At 40.2% G+C, this 20,118-nt stretch overlaps 2 protein-coding genes across 3 annotated transcripts in view; one reads left to right on the forward strand and one right to left on the reverse strand.

Moving 5' to 3' along the window:
- SNX1 (sorting nexin 1) overlaps nt 1-7,542 on the reverse strand; it is a 31,665-nt gene extending 24,123 nt beyond the window's left edge. For both annotated transcript variants that reach the window (XM_012728770.1, XM_004687692.1), the window contains exon 1: nt 7,369-7,542. In XM_012728770.1, the coding sequence (XP_012584224.1) occupies nt 7,369-7,527 (159 nt within the window). In that variant the 5' untranslated portion in view covers nt 7,528-7,542. The remainder of the gene's footprint in view (nt 1-7,368) is intronic.
- A 919-nt stretch (nt 7,543-8,461) lies between these two features.
- On the forward strand, nt 8,462-18,503 carry FAM96A (family with sequence similarity 96, member A). The gene is made up of 5 exons (XM_004687694.2): nt 8,462-8,824; nt 13,499-13,663; nt 15,146-15,195; nt 17,566-17,611; nt 18,039-18,503. The coding sequence occupies exons 1-5, from the start codon at nt 8,701-8,703 to the stop codon at nt 18,134-18,136; spliced, it is 483 nt and encodes a 160-aa protein (XP_004687751.1). The 5' UTR covers nt 8,462-8,700; the 3' UTR covers nt 18,137-18,503.
- The last annotated feature ends 1,615 nt before the right edge of the window (nt 18,504-20,118 follow it).

A 20,118-nucleotide genomic window follows, 5' to 3' on the forward strand; every position in this document is an offset into this window, starting at 1 on the left:
GGCACAGACGCACTAAGAGAGCTACTGTTCTTAGGAGAACAGACTCAGTGTCCACTAGATTTGAGAATAGGGTACATCTTATTCAATTCAACAAACTCGGTGACTATTTGATTAACCAAATGATTTCACACTAGTACACTTTCTCATAGGTTAAGGGTCCTAGTACTGGTGAGGAGGGCCTGTAAGTCACAGAATTCGTAAGGGAGGGGCACTCTATGAACCTGGATGGGACTAAAAATTCAATTTCATTTTCATTAACTCCTAACTGCAATTCAGCATGTTTACCAATTCTAAGATTACAATTTCATTTTCATTAACTCTAACTGAAATTCAGCCTTTCTTTCTTAATTATATTCTATTGAACTTTCTGGTGTAATTTCCCTCTGAACTTTCTGTTCAAACTAATATAACTTAGAATGGCCCAGAAAACTGTAGAAGGACCTGAGAACTAGTGGGTGCCTAACCTCCTAAGTTGACAAAGCAAAGCCAGTTCAAATCTGCTTTGACAGCAGAATGAAGCCCCAGCTGTCCATCTGACTTAAGTAAAATAAGCCAGAAAAAGTTGAGCAACAGGCTTTTCCTGAAAATGAGATACTTATGGCTACTTGCTCTAGTAACTATAAGCCACTCATGAGTTATTTATGCCAATTTACTCAAGAAGTTTTGAGGACCAAGGGAGAGAAATTAAAAGTGTTTTTTTTCCCCCTCTCTTCCTTGCCAACTTAACAAATCACAAAATGGCTATCCAACGAAGTAAAGGGGCAAAGTCCTTACAGAAACCATAAATCTGACAGCACCTATTTACTTCCCCTTTATGTCCCAAACGCAAATTTTAAATACATTTATATTTAGTTCTTCTTAGTCATCTTTAAAAGTCTGTCATTTTCTTTCCTCCAAAAGTGCTTGGTAACTACTTTAGTTTTTCCTCCATAACCTTAAAAGCCAGTTAACTGCTTGTACAATTCTATGACTGAAAAGTCAATGTGCCTATGTTCTTAAAGTAAATCCAAATTTATGAGAAAGTATGGTTTATAATTTGAAATGTGCATTAAAGTGAATCTTTGGACCTAACAGCAGTTTGTAATTTTTCCAAGAACCTTTTATGAAACCTGTGTGAAAATGTGAAATTTCTGACTGTCTGACCAGATGTGATGATCATATTATATGATATTAACTTCAGAAGCAATGTTTAAGGGGGCCTCCCTGGTGATGCAAGGAGTTAAAATGCAGCACTATCAAGCTATTGCAGCCACTGCAGAATGTAATTAGATTCCCAGGCCAGGGAGGTAACCCACATGGCACAGCAGACCTCTCCTGTCTTGCCTGCTGCTACCTTCAGTAGTGCATTTCAGTCAATCTGCCTGTTCTGCTCCCCACTCTGTCTCTGGTGAATCCTCTTACTCCTGCACCTCTGGCCTTTATCCCAGTTCTTATATACATACATAAATAAAATCTTAAAAAAAAAAAAAAAAAGCAAGTGTTTGAGACCATGTGTCTAAAGGAAATACTACACACAGGTGAGACACTTACCCATGACTACTTACTAATGCTAACTAATGCTAGCTATAAATACCTACACATTAGCTAAAGAAACTAAACAACAAATCTTTATTTAAAAAGACTGTCATGTAGATTAACACTTTCAGAAGCCCAGTTAAGAACAGAGAAAGGTTCATGCCAAGAAACTTACTGAGGATACAGCACACTTTTGGGGTTAGGCACCAAGCTTTTTTTATAACAGCTTTTTTTTTTTTAGCCAGTTAAACTATCCATCTCCTAAGCACTGTAATAAAATCACCAAATTCTGTCAGATCTAAAGACAATGTCCTTATAAAGTGACCTTTAAAGAGAGCTCAGATGGAATTGTAAAATGGCATAACCACTTGGAGGTTCCTTTAAAAACAGAAAACTGTTTTCATGAAGATTGCACCGAACATAAATAAAGCTCCTATCTCTGCCAAAGCCAAAGCCACAACAAAGGCCCTGAAGGTCAAGAAAGTAGTGTTAAAGGCATCCACAGTCACAAGAATGAGACTTCATGTGACCCACCTTTCAGAAGCCTAAGACACTGTGGCTCTGGAGGCAGGCAACACAATATCCTAGGGAAGGAACTCCAAGGAGAAACAAACTTGACCACTGTACCATCATCAAGTTTTCCCTGACCACCACGTCAGCCAAGAAGACAATAACGCACTTGTCTTCATGGTGGATGTCATGGTCAACAAGCACCAGATCAAACAGGCTGTCAACACCCTGAATAGACCTGATGAAGAGAAGGCAGTTTGACTGACTTCCAACTATGATAGTGACAAAGTTAGGATCATCTAAACTGAATCAAGCTAGCTAACTCTAAATATAAACTTTTTCATTATTAAAAATATAATCACTGGCCCTCCTTGGTGGTGCAGCGGGTTAAAGCACAGCACTGAGAAGCTAAAGCCACTTCCCCATGAGTTCAATCCCCGCCTGCCCTGGAGGTGACCACATGGTGTGGCAGACCTCTCCTGACACCCCCCCCCCCCCAGCAGTGTACTTCGTCAATCTGCCAGTTCTGCTCCCTGCTCTGTCTCTGGTGAATCTTCTCACCCTCCGCATCTCTGGCTTGTACCCCAGTTCTGTATGAATAAATAAATCTTTAAAATATATATATATATATAATCACCATATAACCCAGCAACACCATTTCTTGGGTATATATCCAAAAGGACTGAAGAAGAGTCTCAAAGAAATAAATGCATACCTATTTTTATATGAGCACTAGTTACAAGACTCAAGAGGTAAAAGCAACCCAAGAATCCATTAAGGAATGAATGGTAAATAAAAAATGTGATACACACATGATGAAATATTATAAAATCTTAAAACAGGAAAGAAATTCTGACTTCAGACAGACAACATGGATGAACCTTTAGAACATTATGCTACGTAAAATAAGTCAGTCACAAAAAGAAAAACACTTCCTGATTCCACTTATATGAAGTTACCAGGAGCTGGGAGAGGGAAAAGGAAAACTGTTTAATGGATACAAGATTTCAGAATTCCAAGATAAAGTTCTGTCAATATTTCACAAAAATGAGAACATATTTACCAGTACTGAACTGTGTACAATTAAAAATGGCAAAGATGTTAAATATGTATTTTTATCGTAACAAAAAGAAAAAGCTGGTTATTTCCCTCAAGATGTGTAGACTAGATTCTAAAACTACCATGTTCTTTCTTCTCTTAATGTTAATAATTTATGTTTATATAATTCTCTATAGCCTATCATTGTCGGTCAGAAGTCAACTAGTATTCAAGACATATGAAGGCCAATAAAAGTGTTCTTGAATTTTAAAAGCCAGGGGGAATTCAAAAATAATTCTTAAGCAAAGACTAATTATGAATATGATTTTTCATGTTTTCTACTATTAATTTTTATCCTATTTCCCCCCCCCCCGGCCATTTCTCTAATAAATAGTATTTCAAATCAAGAATAAGAATAAATGGAGAAAACTGCAGTTAGTTATATCATCAGAAGAAAAAAATTACCAGATTTGGCCAAAATCACTTAGCTATGTTTTCCTCCTCAGCATGAGAAATTCTCCCATAGTCCTCCCCTTTTATATAAAAGACAATCTAGCAGTAGTGCCAGTGTACTGCAAAAAAGAGATCGAGCATATAAGAACTGCTGGGAAAGCAAGCAAAGAACTTCTTTCACTTTTATCTTTCAGGTTTAGAAGTATGCAAATAAAATCAGTAATGTTAAGTAAAGTATAAAAATAGCATAATTTATAGTTTTCTTAACATAATAATTTTAAGAATTAGGAAGGACAAAAGAATGGCTCCAATTTGGATTCTCATTTTTACTACAGTAAAAATTAATCCTGACCCAGAACTAAGAAAAAACATTTTTTTAAAATAGCAATTTTAATAATTATTATTTTTAATAATTATTTTAAACAACAACAATTATTATTTTAATAAATTATTATTTTAAAAGATTTATTTATTTATGCATACAGAACTGGGGTACAGGCCAGAGGTGCAGGGGCAGTGAGAGACTTCACTAGAGACAGAGCAGGGAGCAGAACAAGTAGATCAACACTGCTGAGCAGAGCAGTGGGTGAGACAGGAGTGGTCTGCTGTGCCATGTGGGTCACCTCTGGGGCTGGGGATCCAGCACTGAAAACAGCTGCAGCAAGCTTGCAGTGTCGCATCCTAACTCACTGCACCACCAGCAAGGGTCCCTAAGAAAGTTTTAACTGATACATATTTGGATTCAGGCCCACATCAAACACTTAGATAATATATTCAGAATTTCAGACTTCTTTTTTATATACAGGCCAACAAAAATAAGAGGTGAATGTAGACAAGTTTTAAGTATTAGACTGTCCTCAATTTGATCTTCCACCTTAAATTAATGTCTTCAGATTTGTTTTAGCAATTCTATTAACTCCAGTTGCTCCAATTCAAGTAAAAAACTAGTTGTCGATTCTATGATTTACATGTATCTTTACAGATCATGGGCTGCTCTTTTCATTATAAATCAAACCACATTTTTATTATTGTATTAACAAAGCCTCTTGGTCTATAAAAAAAAGAGCAGATGGGATGATTAACAGCAGCTGCTGTTTATCATTGTCCAGGAAATTACATGCATACTGTAAATGAGTTTTAAATTTTACATGCTTCAGTTTCCCAGTTCTTTAATGCCCCTTCTGCCTCTAACAAAACAAAGTATGAAAATAAGCAGTGAGATGTTATTGAAGACATTTGATAGTTTTTAGCTAATCAAATCAATTACTAGTTTGATAAACTATATTGACTTTTTCTTTTTAAGATTTATTTGTGTGTACAGAACTTGGATACAGGCCAGAGGTGCAGGGGCGGTGAGAGAATTCACCAGAGACAGAGTGGGGAGCAGAAACAGGTCGACCATCGAAGTACACTGCTAAGGGGAGCAGCGGGCAGGTCAGGAGAGGTCTGCCATGCCATGTGGTCACCTCTGGGGCAGGCAGTGATTGAACTCATGTGGAAGTGGCTTTAGTTTTTTAGTGCTGTGCTTTAACCCGCTGCGCCACCAGGGAGGGCCCTGATATTTTAAAAAAGATTTATTTTTTATGCATACAAGAACTGAGGTGTAAGCCAGAAGTGCAGGGAGGTAATAAGCAGATTCACCAGAGACAGAGTGGGGAGCAGAAGAGGTGGATGTACTGAAATACACTGCTGAGGGGAGCAGTGGACAAGACAGAAGAGGTCTGCTGCACCATGAGGGTCAGCTCCCTGACTGGGGACCAAACTCCTGCTGCAGTGGCTGGCCATAACTTCATAGTACTGTATTTTAACCCCTGTGCCACCAGGGAGGCCCTATAGCGGTCACTTACAGGGCTAACTAATGTACATTCCTAGTGCATTATTAGTTTTGTGAGTTTTATGATTCTTAGAATTAAAATTTACAAATTGTTCAAGTGTTTAACAAGTGCTCTAATTTGATCCTCATAATAATGGTAGAGATGAAGTCTATTATTATTCACATTTTACAAAGTAATTAAACACCTCCCCTCGGTTAAGCTAGCTAATATAAAACCTAGATTTAACTGGGACTTCAAAGCCCACCTTCTTCATTACTTTTTTCTTCAACGAAGTTTCTTAAGATATAGAAGTCTTCTTACACTGGCTCATAACTAAAGCATCTGTCAGGCTATAACTTGTTTTTAATGACTATTTAACAAAAAATTTACTCTTTAAACTTGTGAAGAATCCTGGGGTCTTGGCTTCCTTAAGATTTTAGGTTACTATTAGGACAGGGGACTCAAAAAATGGCTCAGTTCCTCAACAACTCTTCTTTTCCTAGATCAAATCTAAATACAAATAATTATGCTTTCCACAGTAGAACAAGGTCATTCTCACTCCCTCTGCTTTTCCTTAGTTGAAAATTAGACAAAAGGATTTTTACAGTACAACAGGAAAGAAGTGTTGATGACTGTGTAAAGTAATCTGGTGGGACCCCCAAACTTCAAGCTCTTGAACTTCTTCTAAGAAGTCTAGAAAAAATAACTCCTCACCCTTTCAAAACCTATTCTGGAAATAAACCATTTGTCTATGTAATCATGTAATCGATTTAAGTGCCAGACTTTCTATTTTCAGATATTCAATCTGAGGATCTACCATCCATGCAGTTATCAAAAGTAATTTTTCTTCCTTGCTTATGGGAGAATTACTAAATATTTGTCTTAAATGGGATAAAGACTAAATTAGCAGCAAGTTATTATTTCTCAGAATAACAGACTTCATCAGCAAATAAACTTTTTGAGCTGGGATTATGGACTTAATTCCTGAATACAGTATAGAGAAAATTCTAATGAATGGTCACAGAAGCCATTTCCAAGAAGCAACTGTTTTTCCCTGAAATAGACAAATTGGAAACTTTTCCAGACACATGTTGTATAAAGAATTTAAAGCTGTTTTATTCTGGCACTTACATTCTGAGTAGTTATTATGAGGAAAAGAGTATCCAATATAGAATGATACATACATAAATTCACAGAACTAGCAGTTAAGAAGTTTTCAACCCGGAATGAACTGTACCAAAGTCGATAATCTTATAAATAGCCCCAAACACCTCTAGAACTAACTGCAGATATCCACATTCTACATATAAAGACTTGTTTTACCCAAAACCTAATTCTCATTGGAAATCTGAGTATTATCATGAGAAACACCATTTCTTCCTTACATTTGCTCTCACCGAGGTACAGAGGCACATATATGTGTGTGTGTGTGTATATATATATATATATATATATATATATATATGTCTTTTAAAAAGGCAAAGGTTTTGGACTACGAAGTTATTTATCTGGCCCTTTAAATCAAGCAACCTCTGACCGAGTTTTCCTCGAGATCAGGAGTCACCTAACCCTTACAATCGAAGATCTAGGAAAATACTGTTGGGCTAAATGAAAGTATCTGTGGGCGGGTCACTGTCCTGGGCCACTCCAGATAACATTATTTGTCTTAGTATCAGTAAGATCTGGCAAAAGAAAGCCTGCACCCTTTTCCCTTGTCGTGACCTATTAATTTAGCTGGGTAGGAAATCAGTGGCAAATTAGCCCCCATTGCTTCTTGGGGTCATCACTCTGCAGGGCCAAAAGCCGAACTGAGCGGTTCTTCGTGGTCAGAGACCTCTGGAAAGCCACACCTCTCACTCCTCACAGTCCGTCCACGGGTTGACTACGTCTCGGCCCTCATCCAGGGCCCACAGGGCCGAATGCTGTCACCGACGCGAGGTCGCCGGGCCCACTCGCACAGTTCTCCCCGACCCTCGGCTAGACTCTCCTCCCTTTTGGGCCGCCCGCCCGCCAGCCGCCCGGATGACTGCGAACTCACGGTCGCCGCGGCGCCGGTGAAAATATCCTCCCCCTCGGTATCACTGTCCTCAACCTCGGGATCTGACCCCCCGGCTGCTCCCTCGGACTCCGGCTCCAGGCCGGGGAAGGGCGGTGGGAGTCTCTCCGAAGCGCTACAGCCACCACCACCCGACGCCATCTTCCTCCACCCGCGGCGGAAGCCGCAACAACAACTTTATAGAGAGATAGCGCCGTGAGCAAGGCGTTCCAGTCCAGCAGGGGCAGCCACGAACCCCGCGGAACGAGCTGGGCGGAGCCTAGGGGCGGGGCCTGGGAGGGGGCGGAGCCGGCCCGCGGTTGCAGCCCCCAAACCGGTCCTGAGTGGCGACTCGGGAGTCTGAGTTCTTTATCCAGGGAGTGTAGAGGGCAGAAAGGAGGATCTAGGGCTAGCTTGGGTTTCTAGGGCTCTGGATAGCTTTATTTAACAGGCTTCTTAAAGAGATGCACTTAGAATAAAGTAGTCCGAAACCTCTATATGTCACTTAGTATGCCAAGTACAAGTGCCCTCATTGATTCAATAGATAGATTTGAGATCTTTGACCAGACTGCACTGAAGTTTCACCCTTATTCTTTGGACGTTTAGTTAATTCAAGAAATACCTACTGACTACCCACTGTGTGCTTGATAGACTGCCGTACGTTTGAAATCTGCAAATAAAAAGGCTTGTTGCCCTACTGAAACTCAAGTCAGGACTGACTTTGGAAGGAAGTTTTGACTGGGAGCGTCTCTCTTGGAGAAATAACCGCAGAAGCTCTGGCACCAGCTCTTCCAGTACTAGGAATCAAGATGTCCTTTCCCCTACCTCTTCAGGATTCATCTTTAGCTTATCGAGGGCGCTGAGAAAGGCAATCAGTGGCGTGTAACAGACTGTTACACACTCAGAGTCAGTGGCGGGTAACAGACCGTTACACACAGACACACACAGACACACAGACACACACACACACACACACACGACCACCACGGATGGGTGCCCTTCTCCCGGCCCTGTAACATGGGGACTACACGTCCCAGAATACAGCTCTGTTTTTTGGAGAAAACATCCCATACGCCCAGCACGCAACGCACTTCAGGAGCCACGAGGAATTTTTTTCTCTTGTCCCGCCGAAACTGAGCAAAGCATGCTGGGGCTGGTAGTCCTTGAAGCATCCTTCCCTAGGTCCTCCGCGCTACTCCGTCCGCCCCGCCCATTCTCTGCCACCCTGGACCTTTAGGCTAGACTTGGCGGGTTTGAAGACCAGGAAGTTGATAAATCGCTGCTGAGAGACGGTGGCTCGGGTGGGACAGTCGCCAGGGATGGCGGAGCGTGAGGATGGAGCGAGTGTCCGGGCTTCTCTCCTGGACGCTGAGCAGAGTTCTGTGGCTCTCGGGTTTCTTTGAGCGGGGAGCTGCCCAGCAGCCCCGGATCATGGAAGAGAAAGCGCTAGAGGTTTATGGTAATTAATTCCAGGGCAGCATTTTACGCGGAGGCGGGGGTAATGAGGCCCTCACCTGAGGGCTGGGCGCCGAGACTGGTTTTCCCGAATGCCGTCCGGCGTGTGGGAGGCGTTTCTCTGGGGGTCCTCAAATCTGGAAGCTATGTGATTCTTTGGACTCGTGCTTTTCCTAAACTATGGGGCAAGCAGGTCCTGGAGGTCTCATACGCTTCTTTCCCCTTGTCTGTCCCACGCCCAAGACTTCTGGGTAGATGCTTGGTTAGGAAGCAAAACCGGCCTGTTTGCATTACTTACTTGAATTCTTCCTTTCTATCCTTAGTCTCTACACAAACTCTCCTTGCCACAGCCGAAGGCACTCCTGGGTGACTGCCCAGTTGGGGATTGGCCCAAGGTCACAGCTACTCTTCTGCTGCAAAAGCTATAGGCGCAGTACCCCTGAAAAAGGAGAATGAGATAGGCTCCTTATAGCCCTGCCTTAACCAGTCATATCTGAGTTTTATATATATATATATATATGCACACACATAGCACAATACATATTATGCAGATGTGTACACACACGCACACACATATTTATATATATGCAGATATATGGAATATATATGTGTGACCAAGGGTAAAAAAATCTAATGAGAATACAAACATAATTCAGGTAAGGTTTATAGGTCAGTAGAAGGAAGCCTTTGGAACTAATCCAGTTTATCCTCTCTCTTGTTAGAGCAGGACTTAATCTCAGCCACGTGATAATTATGATGGAATCATCTGCACTGGGCAGATGGACACATTCCTGTCTTGTCAGTACTATCTATACCGTTTAGAGACAGCAAGCATCTGGGATACAACTTTGGAAGAGTGATAATTCTTGACCTTAAGCTTATTTTGAGGGAGAATGGCATATGTAAAAACATACTGCTTCTTACTATATGTATAGGAGGCAATGGACTGGAATTCGAGATACAGAAATTAGGAAGGAGAGATACTAATCTTTAATTGTGGGATCTGGAAAGATTTTAAGAAGTATAAGTAGCATATGGATATATAATGGGTAGTGGGCATACTAACCAGAGGAAAATAGAGCAGAAGTATAGCAGTGAGAAAATAACATGTTTAGGTAATGGCAGATAGGTGGGGCTAGAGAATAGGAGGGTGTGTGGTGAAAGATGGAGGTGTCATTAAAAATTGTTTTAGACAGGTTGGAATTGGATACTGAAGGCTTAAGTATAAATGAAGACTTCAGTATTAGTGCAGAGCCATAGAAGACTTAGTAATAGGAGAGCAAAATTACTTTTTTTTTTTTAAGAAATAAGTCCAAATTTCACAAATCACTAGAAAACTAGAGCCCTTTAATATAAAGGGTTAGGTTTAATTTCAAGGGAAAGTAGACTTGAGCCTTACAGAGAGAATTGAGCCTTATAGATGAGGGACAGCAAATTCCTTTTCAAAAAATTCTTGTTTCCTGGAGCTCCAAGATGACACCGCCTTCTAAAGAAATTTTGTCCTCTTTTTCTTGCCTTAATTTTCCAAATTCTGTTATCAAGGCCTAGTTGTTGGGGGCAGAGGGGTATAGATAGAATTTGATTGGTTATTTTTCTCAGTTGCAGTTCTGATTACAGAGCTGCTTTAAATACAGAACAAAATGAGGCTTAAGACGCTCATACCCATACCCATTTTATGTGAATTCTCATAAAATCTTAGCTTTTCTTGCTTTTTTTTTAAGGTTTATTTATTCATGCATACAATAATTGGGGTACAGACCAGAGGTGCCGGGGCAGGGGGTGGGGGAGGTAAGATAGAATGAGGAAGAGAACAGGCAGATTGACTGAAATGCACTGCTGAGGGAAATGGGGTGGGGGGGCGTGTCAGGAGAGGTCTGCTATACCATGTGGGTCACCTCCCTAGTTAGGGATCTAATTCAAGCTGCAGTGACCTTGAATAGCTTCATAGTGCTTTAACCCATTGTGCCACCAGGGAGGGCCCAGCTTCTCTCGCTTTATCATTTTCTTTCTCTTTATCATTCTCTTTCCATCTTTTTCTACATCCTCAGACTAAGAAGGAAATCTTGTCCTCTCTAAAGCCAGCTCAGATTCCTTCAGCCCTGGTCTCATTCCTTTGCTTATTTTACTAATCTCACCTCTCCTTCTAATTTCAATCTTCCTCCATTTGATCCTTTGCTTTGGGTTATAAAACATACTCAAGTTTCCCTTATTCTTGGCATTGTTCTAACTTCTTTTAAATCCATTGTCCTTCCTTTGCCTAACTCCCCTTCCATTTGATCCTTTGCTTTGGGTTATAAAACATACTCAAGTTTCCCTTATTCTTGGCATTGTTCTAACTTCTTTTAAATCCATTGTCCTTCCTTTGCCTAACTCCCCTTCTTTGTCAAAGCTATAGAACTTCAGTTCCCATTCACTGCTCCTTTTGCAAGCTGGCTTCTGCCTTTACCTCTTTACTGACACTGCTTTTTTATAGGTGACCTCCTGGGTGACAAGTCAAAGACATGTTTTAGCTCTCATCAACCTGAATTTTTCTGTAGCATTTGATTTTGTTAACTGCCTCTCTTTTATCCTGCTTCTCACTTTTCTCTCCTGTTCTGATACTTAAATTAGACACTTCTCATAACTCTATTCTTGGGTTCCTTTCTCTTTACACTAGTGATTCTCAAACTGGGTTGCATATAAAATAACCTGAGGAATTTTTTTTTTAGGTTCCAGTGCTCAGGTCATCCTCCAAATAAGTTAAATAAGAACCTCTGGTGTGGGGTCCATACATCATTTATGTGTGTGTGTGTGCAATTTAAAAAAAGATTTACTGGGCCCTCCCTGGTGGCGCAGCGGGTTAAAGCACAGCACTGAGAATCTAAAGCCGCTTCCGCATGAGTTCGATTCCCGCCTGTCCCGGAGGTGACCACATGGTGTGGCAGACCTCTCCTGACCCGCCCGCTGCTCCCCTCAGCAGTGTACCTCATGGATCTGCCTGTTCTGCTCCCCACTCTGTCTCTGGTGAATCCTCTCACTGTCCCTATCTCTGGCCTGTACCCCAGGTCGGTGTACGTAAATAAATAAATCTTTAAAAAAAAAAAAAGATTTACTTATTTATGCATATAGAGCTGGGGGACAGGGGTGTTGAAAGGGTTCACCAGAGAAAGAGTGGGGAGTAGAACAGGCAGACTGATGAAGTACACTGCTGAGGGGAGCAGCGGGAGAGACAGGAGAGATCTGCTGCACCATGTGGGTCACCTTCCATGCCAGGGATCAAACTTGTGCTGAAGTGATTGCAGCTAGTTCACAGTGCATGTTTTGTCACTTTGTTTTTAAAAGCAGTCTTGATAATTCATTTGTTCAGTTAGGGTTGAAACTACTGTTCTACTTATGGTACATAACATTGTTGAGTCTTAACAGATTCAACAATCACTCTTACCTTAGTCCTCTACTAAATTGTATGCAACAGTTTAGTGTTTGCTATATATTCCATTGGGTTGCCCCTTAAGGACCTCAAAATCCTTACATATATAACTGAACTTTTTTCCCCTAGCCCTATCACATTGTCTTTTTATCCTGTCAGTATTCTTAAACTTAAAATCTGAGCCATCATCCTTTCCTCTCTTTCCTTATCTTCCGTATCCAGACATTGATCAAATTCTGTTGATTATGTCTGGAATTCTTCACTTATCCCTATCCTTATCTGTTATTACTATCATATACCTGTTTTACACCCAGCTTTTTCAACAGGTATCCCTGGCTTGAGTATCAGGTAGCACATGAGTTATCAGTGACAGTGTAATGATGTGTTGTCCTATTGTTTTGTAGCTGGCTGAAAAAAATCATTGATGGTTTGACCCAAATCTTTGTAGCCTCTTTACTTACAGTGGATTCTCGGCAAACTGAACTTCTTTACTTTCCTTCACCTTCAATATCAAATATTGAAATGTTACCCATTTTTAAAGACTTAATTCAGGTTCCAGTTCCATAAATTCTGATGCCACTTTTTCTCAAGCTAAAAGTTATTTCATCCTCTTGAACTTCCTCTTTTTCTTTTTTAAATTTTAATTCATGGAAAATTTCTTATGTTTTTTGAGATGGGATTTACTTTTTTTAAAAAAAATCAGTTACATTACTATATACTTCTTTAGCCTTTTTTTTTCTTGAAAGATTTTTTTTTTTTTTATGCATCCAAGAACTGGGGTGTAGGCCAGAGGTATGGGGTGAAAAGATTCACCATAGAGAAAGAGTGGGGAGCAGAACAGGCAGATCTACTGAAATACACTGCTGAGGGGAGCAATGGGCAAGACAGGAGAGGTCAGTTATGCCATGTAAGTCAGCTCTTTGGCTGGGGATCCATAACTGAGAACTTTTTGTTGCAGCTTGATAGCCCTGAGACCTTAACCCCTGCATTACCAGGAAGGATCTACTTAATTCGCTTTTATGATGCTTTTCCCATTCTTATATTCTCTTGGCATTGTGTGGGATCTAAGAAATTTAATATAATCTAACAATCATCCAAGAAAAATTTTCTCTAAAGGAAAACAAATAGTACAAATTTCTGTTAGAACCTGGGGAGTTGCTTTAGAATTTGCTTAAACAAAAAGAAGTTAGTGTTTGGATTAAAACTGAAAAAAATCATCCTTATTTAGAATACCCAAGTTTTAACATAATTCCTTGTGTGATGATTCTGCAGATTTGATTCGAACTATCCGGGACCCAGAAAAGCCTAATACTTTAGAAGAACTGGAAGTGGTAACAGAAAGTTGCGTGGAGGTTCAGGAGATAAATGAAGATGACTATCTGGTTATTATCAGGTTCACACCAACAGTACCTCATTGCTCTCTGGCAACTCTTATTGGTAAGATTTTATATATATTTGCGTAATCTGTATATTTTTGTGTGTGTGCATAAAGTTTTCTAAACTACTCTAGCTGATATTGATCCAAATAATAATAATTTGCATCATGTATCACACTTTCAGGTTTACAGAGTATTTTCATGGATTTGGCTTCTGTGGTCTTCACAACTAGCCTATTAGAGAGTTGGTAAATTACTAACTTTACAGATGAGGGACCTGAAGCTCAGAGTTTTAAGTGACTTTCTCAGAATCATTGAGCACAGCTGAGGCTCAAGCCCAGGGTCCCCTGGCTCCATATGTGTTTCTCCTTTAGTTATGCCATGCTCCTTCTCTCTTTATTATTTTTTTTAAAGTTTTTATTTATTTATGTGTAGAAGAACTGGGGTGTAAACCAGAGGTGTGGTGAGTGAGAGGATTCACCAGAGACAGAATGGGGAGCAGAATACTGCTGAGGGGAGCACTGGTGAAACAGGAGAGGTCTGCTGTGCCATGGGTTAGCTCCCTGGCCAGGATTGAACTCAGGTGGTAGTGGTTTTAGTGCTGAGACTCAACCCCTGGGCTGCTAGGGAGGCCCCATGCTGCATCTGTTAAGTGTACATGCCAACAATTACTGGAGGTTGCGTGTGGGTCTGTTCCTCTTTTGACCTCTAGAGATTGAAGTGAGTGCTTTCTGACTAGCACTGCCTTCATCATCATCTTCTCCCTTTAGCTGCTCTGTTGGCTTCCATGTGTATGGGCAGAAGCACTGGTAGAAGGGTATTTTTGGAGGTAGTTTTCTATCTGGGAAGCTGCATTCCCCATTTTGTATTAGTTGGCAGTAAGATGTAAAATAGATGTCTTTATATATATTGCTTTAAGGAAGATAGTTTATCAAACCAAATATTCATCAGTAAGGGATTGAATAATGAAGGATGGTGTATATGGGGTGAAGCTGAACTTTAGAGGAGCTTGTTTTAGGGAATTAACTCTGTTTTTACCTTGCAGGCATAGAGGGTTCCAAATTTGAGAGGCTTCTTGTGGTCCTTTTTAAGTTGCTTCTACGTGCTCCTGCTTAGTTTAAAAATTTTTTCATGACCTGACCTGTTGCAAGCATTCAATAAATTTTAATGAGTAAGTTGACTATTGCTTGAAGGTAAATTGATGTAGTGGAAAGGATCTTGGCTTTGCAGTGGTCTTTGGTTCAATTCAAGCTCTACCTCTCTACTAGCTACTAACTCAGTGACCTTGGGCAAGTTACATCATGACTTGGGTTCATAATTTGTCATAGAGGGTTGGTAATGCCTTTTCACTGAGTTATGGTGAGCAATGTGTAAGTTGATGTATTAAAGTTGCTAGTATGGTACCAGGTTTAAAGGCTCTACACTGGAGTGAGCTAAAAATGTTTTCAGATATCATATTATATGAGGCCACCTCCATACAGCTGTTATGTTTTTTCAAGAACCAATAAGAAGAGATAATTATTTGGTACTCTTTTCCTTTCAGGGCTGTGCTTAAGAGTAAAACTTCAGCGATGTTTACCATTTAAACATAAGGTAAGAAAAATGTGTTTTGTTGTTTCCAAATAGTTTTACTGAGATTTAATTCACATATCATACAACTCACCTATTACAACTGAACAGTTTCATGGTTTTTTTTTTGTTTGTTTTTTTGTTTTAAGATTTATTTATTTGTGCATACAGAACTGGGGTACAGGCCAGAGGCTCAGGGGCGGTGAGAGGCTTCACCAGAGACAGAGTGGGGAGCAAAACAGGCAGATCTATGAAGTACACTACTGAGAGGAGCAGCGGGCGGGTCAGGAGAGGTCTGCCACACCATGTGGTCACCTCCCGGGTAGGCGGGAATTGAACTCATGCGCAAGTGGCTTTAGCTTCTTAGTGCTGTGCTTTAACCCGCTGCGCCACCAGGGTGGGCCAGTTTCATGGTTTTTTAGTGAATTCGCAGTGTTGTATAACCATCACTACTATCAATTTTGGAACATTTTCAATATTGAAATAAGAAATCTCAATTAACAGTTGGTTCCAGTTTCCCCTAAACTCTTTTGTATCCCTAGGCAACCAGTGATCTACTTCTTTTGTTTTAAACATGTTTATTTTTTCACAATATAATATATCTTTCCTCAGGTGCATTCACTATAGTTTTCCTACCACCAAAGTACCTACAGTTCTCCACCACACTTTATCTTACTTCCCCACCTCTTTATTCTCTCCCTTTCCCTCCTCCTCCACCTTCCTTCTTGAAGTGTCTCAAATCTATGGTCTGCTTTCAGGGTCAACATTACACTTTGTCTTTGTCTGATCTTTTGTTTCTTTAGATTCCACATATAAGTGAAACCATTCAGTATTTATCTTTCTCCTTCTGGGGCACTTTACTTAGAATAATCCTTCTAGTTCCATCCATGTTGCTGCAGATGGCATGAGTTTATCATTTTTGATTGCTGAATAGTATTCCATTGCATACACATACCATATCTTCTTGATCCAGTATAGAATTTCTCCCTTCAGGGACCTCCCTGGTTGTGCAGCGGGTAAAAGCACAGCACTGTGAAGCTCTTATGCAGCCACTGCAGCACGAGTTCAATTTCCCAACCAGGGAGGTAACTCACAGGAATGGTAGACTTCTTTTGACCCGTCTGCTACTACCCTTGGCAGTGTATTTCAGTCGATCTACCTATTCTGCTCTCCACTCTGTCTCTGGCGAATCTGTTACAGGACAACCCAGTTCACACTATGGGTCCTCACTTGCATGCTTAAAATTAATTGTACTGAAGGTACACAGAAAAAGGTCAATAATGGGTTTATTTGCAAGGGGAAAGAATAAGGAACAACCCAGGAAAAGAGAGAGAGAGATACAAGTTAGCTAGTGTATCCTACCAGTTCTGCTGACTTGGAACTCCAAATAGCATACTGAAAGCTGATTAAGAGCTAAGCAATCTAAACTTCCTCCCTGCCCCATGTCCCAAGAAAGCTGTATTAATAATTTAGTGTATTATTCTATACTTTTCCATATGCCTACTGGCCATTTGCATTTCATCTTTGGAGCAGTCTCTTTAGATACTTTTGATACTGTTTTAGGAGAAAGTGGTAGAGTGCAGGGAAGAGGTATCTATGAGTAAAATATATATATAATCTGGACCTCCCTGGTGGCCAAGGGGTAATGTCTGAGCACTACCATTGTAAAGGCCTACCATAAAGGCCCATTGCGATGACCTGGGTTTGATGCCTAGCCAGAGAGCTAACCCTCATATGGCACAATAGACCTCTCCTGTCTCACCAACTGTCTCCTTTAACAGTGTATTTCAGTAAATCTGCCTGTAATGCTCCCACTCTGTCTCTGGTGAATCCTCTCACTGTCCCCCTAGACCTCTGGCCTACACCCCAGTTCTTCTATGTAAAAATAAATAAGTAAAAATCTTTTATATATATATATATAGACACACACACACACACACACACACATAATCTCATTTGTTTAAAAATGTATTCGTATTCATAAAAAAATACTTAGTGGGAATATCCTTTGCAGACCTTACCCATTGGCCAAAATTTTTAAATCTAAATAATATCAGTAATTGTTTTAGAAAAACTTGTCTCTAAATAGGATTTGGGCTTTTTTTTTAAAATGTATTTATTTATACATACATAACTAGGGTACAGGCCAGAGGTGCAGGAGCAATGGAGGAGTCACCAGCAGAGACAGATTGGGGAGCAGAGCAGGCAGATCGAGGAAGTACACTGCTGAGGGGAGCAGTGGCTGTGGCTAGCTTACAGTGCTGCATCCTAACCCATTACACCACCAGGGAGGGCCATATTTGGGCTTTCATCTCTCAACTTTTGAGTCTACTTTACATTCTGACGCACTTTATCATCTTCGTAAATATTTTGCTGTTAATATTTTTCTTCCAGTTGGAAATTTACATTTCTGAAGGAACCCATTCAACAGAGGAAGACAGTAAGTGAACCTTGAATTATTATTAAAACACGACTTTCAGGTAGTACTTTATTTTGGATACCAGGTTATTCTGGTAGCCAAGTGGTTGCTAGGTTGTTTGCAAAGAAGGATAGAAGTAGTTAATAGTTCTTCCTTAAGTAGATAAATAGAGGGATTTCATGGGAGTAATTTTCAAAGCTGTATTCACTCTGAATATAACTATGGAACTACATAGAAAGACAAAAGCTACAAAGAGAACTACAAATAGTTGTGGCAGAGTAGTAGGATTGTAGGGGTACTTGTCTTCTTAAGTCTCTCAACTTATGGATCACCATAACCAGGTTTTAGTTCTCACAGAGTTAATTCTCTTTATTAACATACTGATAAAAATACTGTCTGGCACTACATATTGACACAGTTCTGCTAATGTTTGCTGTGTGTTTTGCAGTCAACAAGCAGATAAATGACAAAGAGCGAGTGGCAGCTGCAATGGAGAACCCCAACTTGCGGGAAATCGTGGAACAGTGTGTCCTTGAACCTGACTAATACTGTTTTAAGAGCCACTGAACTGTTGTTTAATGTATTTGTTTAAACTCTTTGTAAAATGCAAAAGACTCATGTTTAATACGTAGGTGATTTGTACCTCAAAGCATTTTTTTAAAGGATTATTTCCAACAAGATTTAATTATAAGGCAGTACTTAGTTTGTTTAGTGTGTAACATTCTCAGGATTTGTAACACTTAAATAATCAGACAGAAAAATATTTTCTACTTACTATGTATAAGATGAGTTGCTATTTTTCTGATATCCATTCTGATACAGCTACTTTTCTTGTCAAATAGTTTCCGTGCCCAAATGTATTCAGTTTAAATCATTACTCTGTAAAATAAATAAGAGATGATTCTTATAATGATGTATCACAGAATTTGTTCATTGAATTGTAAATTTCAGTGTAAATGTAGGTTCAAAGATATTTCCAAAGTTTTTTTTTTTTTTTTAGCTGATGATTTTGTATAATTAGAGATCTAAGCACCAAAAGGAACTCTTAAGAACAGACCTAGACCATGCCTTCCTCTGGGAGAGTCCTGGATTCATTGAAAGATATGAAACAAATGTGGAGAGGATCCGATGACTTAATATAATTTCAAAGGTCAGGAAATCCTCCAAAGAGTTTTTTTTTTTTTTTTATAGATTTATTTATTTGTACATACAGAACTGGGGTACAGGCCAGAGGCTCAGGGGCGGTGAGAGGCTTCACCAGAGACAGAGTGGGGAGCAGAACAGGCAGATCGACGAAGTACACTGCTAAGGGGAACAGCGGGCGGATCAGGAGAGGTTTGCCGCGCCATGTGGTCACCTCTGGGGCAGGCGGGAATCAAACTCATGCGTAAGTGGCTTTAGCTTCTCAGTGCAGTGCTTTAACCCACTGCGCCACCAGGGAGGGCCCCTCCAAAGAGTTTAATTAGACTACTTTAAATGTACAGGCTCTTCTTGTACTTTGTTCCATTTGTTTTAGGGAATAATGGTCATTTGAAGTTTAACAAGGTGGTAGATGCCTCCAAGATAAGCCACCAGTGATCCTTACTTCCTGGTATTCATGCCCTTCTGTAGTTTTCTTCCATATTGAAGTAGGGTTGGTTGGTGTAACTAATAAAGAATGGCAGAGGTGATAAGAGTATGACTTCTAAAGTACTGCACCTTTCACCTTGACCTCTCAGATTGCACATTCTGTAGGATTTCAGCTGCCATGTTATGAGAACACATGAGTAACCCCGTGGAGAATTCCACATGGAGAGGAACTGAGGCCTCTCACAACAACCAACATCAATGTCAGGCTGAGATCTTGACTAGACTTCATGAGACTCTGAGCCAGAACTGCCTAGCTAAGCCACTCCTGAATTCCTGAGAAATTGTAAGTAATAAAAATGCTTATACCACTAAGTTTTGGAGTAATTTGATAGGCAATAATAAGTAACTAACATACAAGTTATTAGAATGGAGCTCTTCTGGATCAAATTTAATTGAGAATACTAAGGGGAAAATAGGAGAACTTGTTCCATGTCTCTTAAACCTTTTTATCCTCTTCAGGAATATAAATTTTGAGACCACAGAGAGGATTTGGTAAGAAAATTGACAAAGAGATACTTTATGGTGAATGAAGTTGGTGCTTTGCTGAGTTCCAGCCCTCATTTTGACACTTTCTACCACCATCTGTTGAGGGGGAATTTTAAGGAAAGAACTTTGGAAATGGGTTCTTTCTAGTTGGGTGACCTAAAAAACTGATACCTAAAAAAAAAAAAAACTGATACCTGACTCATTCCTGAGAAAGAAATGGGTTAAAGACTGTGGTAGGAAGTTGAGGTTGAATGAAAGGCAAGACTGTCTACTTCAGTGACAGAGCCTTCATGGCAGGGGATACATGAAAGCATTTGTGGACTCTGCTATGTGGGACCATATTTGACAGTCAGGAGGCCATCTGCAGAGCATAGGAAACCACAGCAGAAAAGGTCTGGACCTGTACTACCTGG

This window comes from Condylura cristata, unplaced genomic scaffold, assembly GCF_000260355.1.
Source record: "Condylura cristata isolate star-nosed mole 26May11 unplaced genomic scaffold, ConCri1.0 scaffold00023, whole genome shotgun sequence".
NCBI lineage: Eukaryota > Metazoa > Chordata > Mammalia > Eulipotyphla > Talpidae > Condylura > Condylura cristata.

What these genes read in the sequence shown, in the direction of transcription:
- FAM96A (XM_004687694.2), top strand. Translation starts at nt 8,701, where the DNA reads ATGGAGCGAGTGTCCGGGCTTCTCTCCTGGACGCTGAGCAGAGTTCTG. An exon ending in GAAAGCGCTAGAGGTTTATG is followed by an intron (nt 8,825 to 13,498) that starts GTAATTAATTCC and finishes ATGATTCTGCAG; the next exon opens with ATTTGATTCGAACTATCCGG. An exon ending in CCATTCAACAGAGGAAGACA is followed by an intron (nt 17,612 to 18,038) that starts GTAAGTGAACCT and finishes TGTGTTTTGCAG; the next exon opens with TCAACAAGCAGATAAATGAC.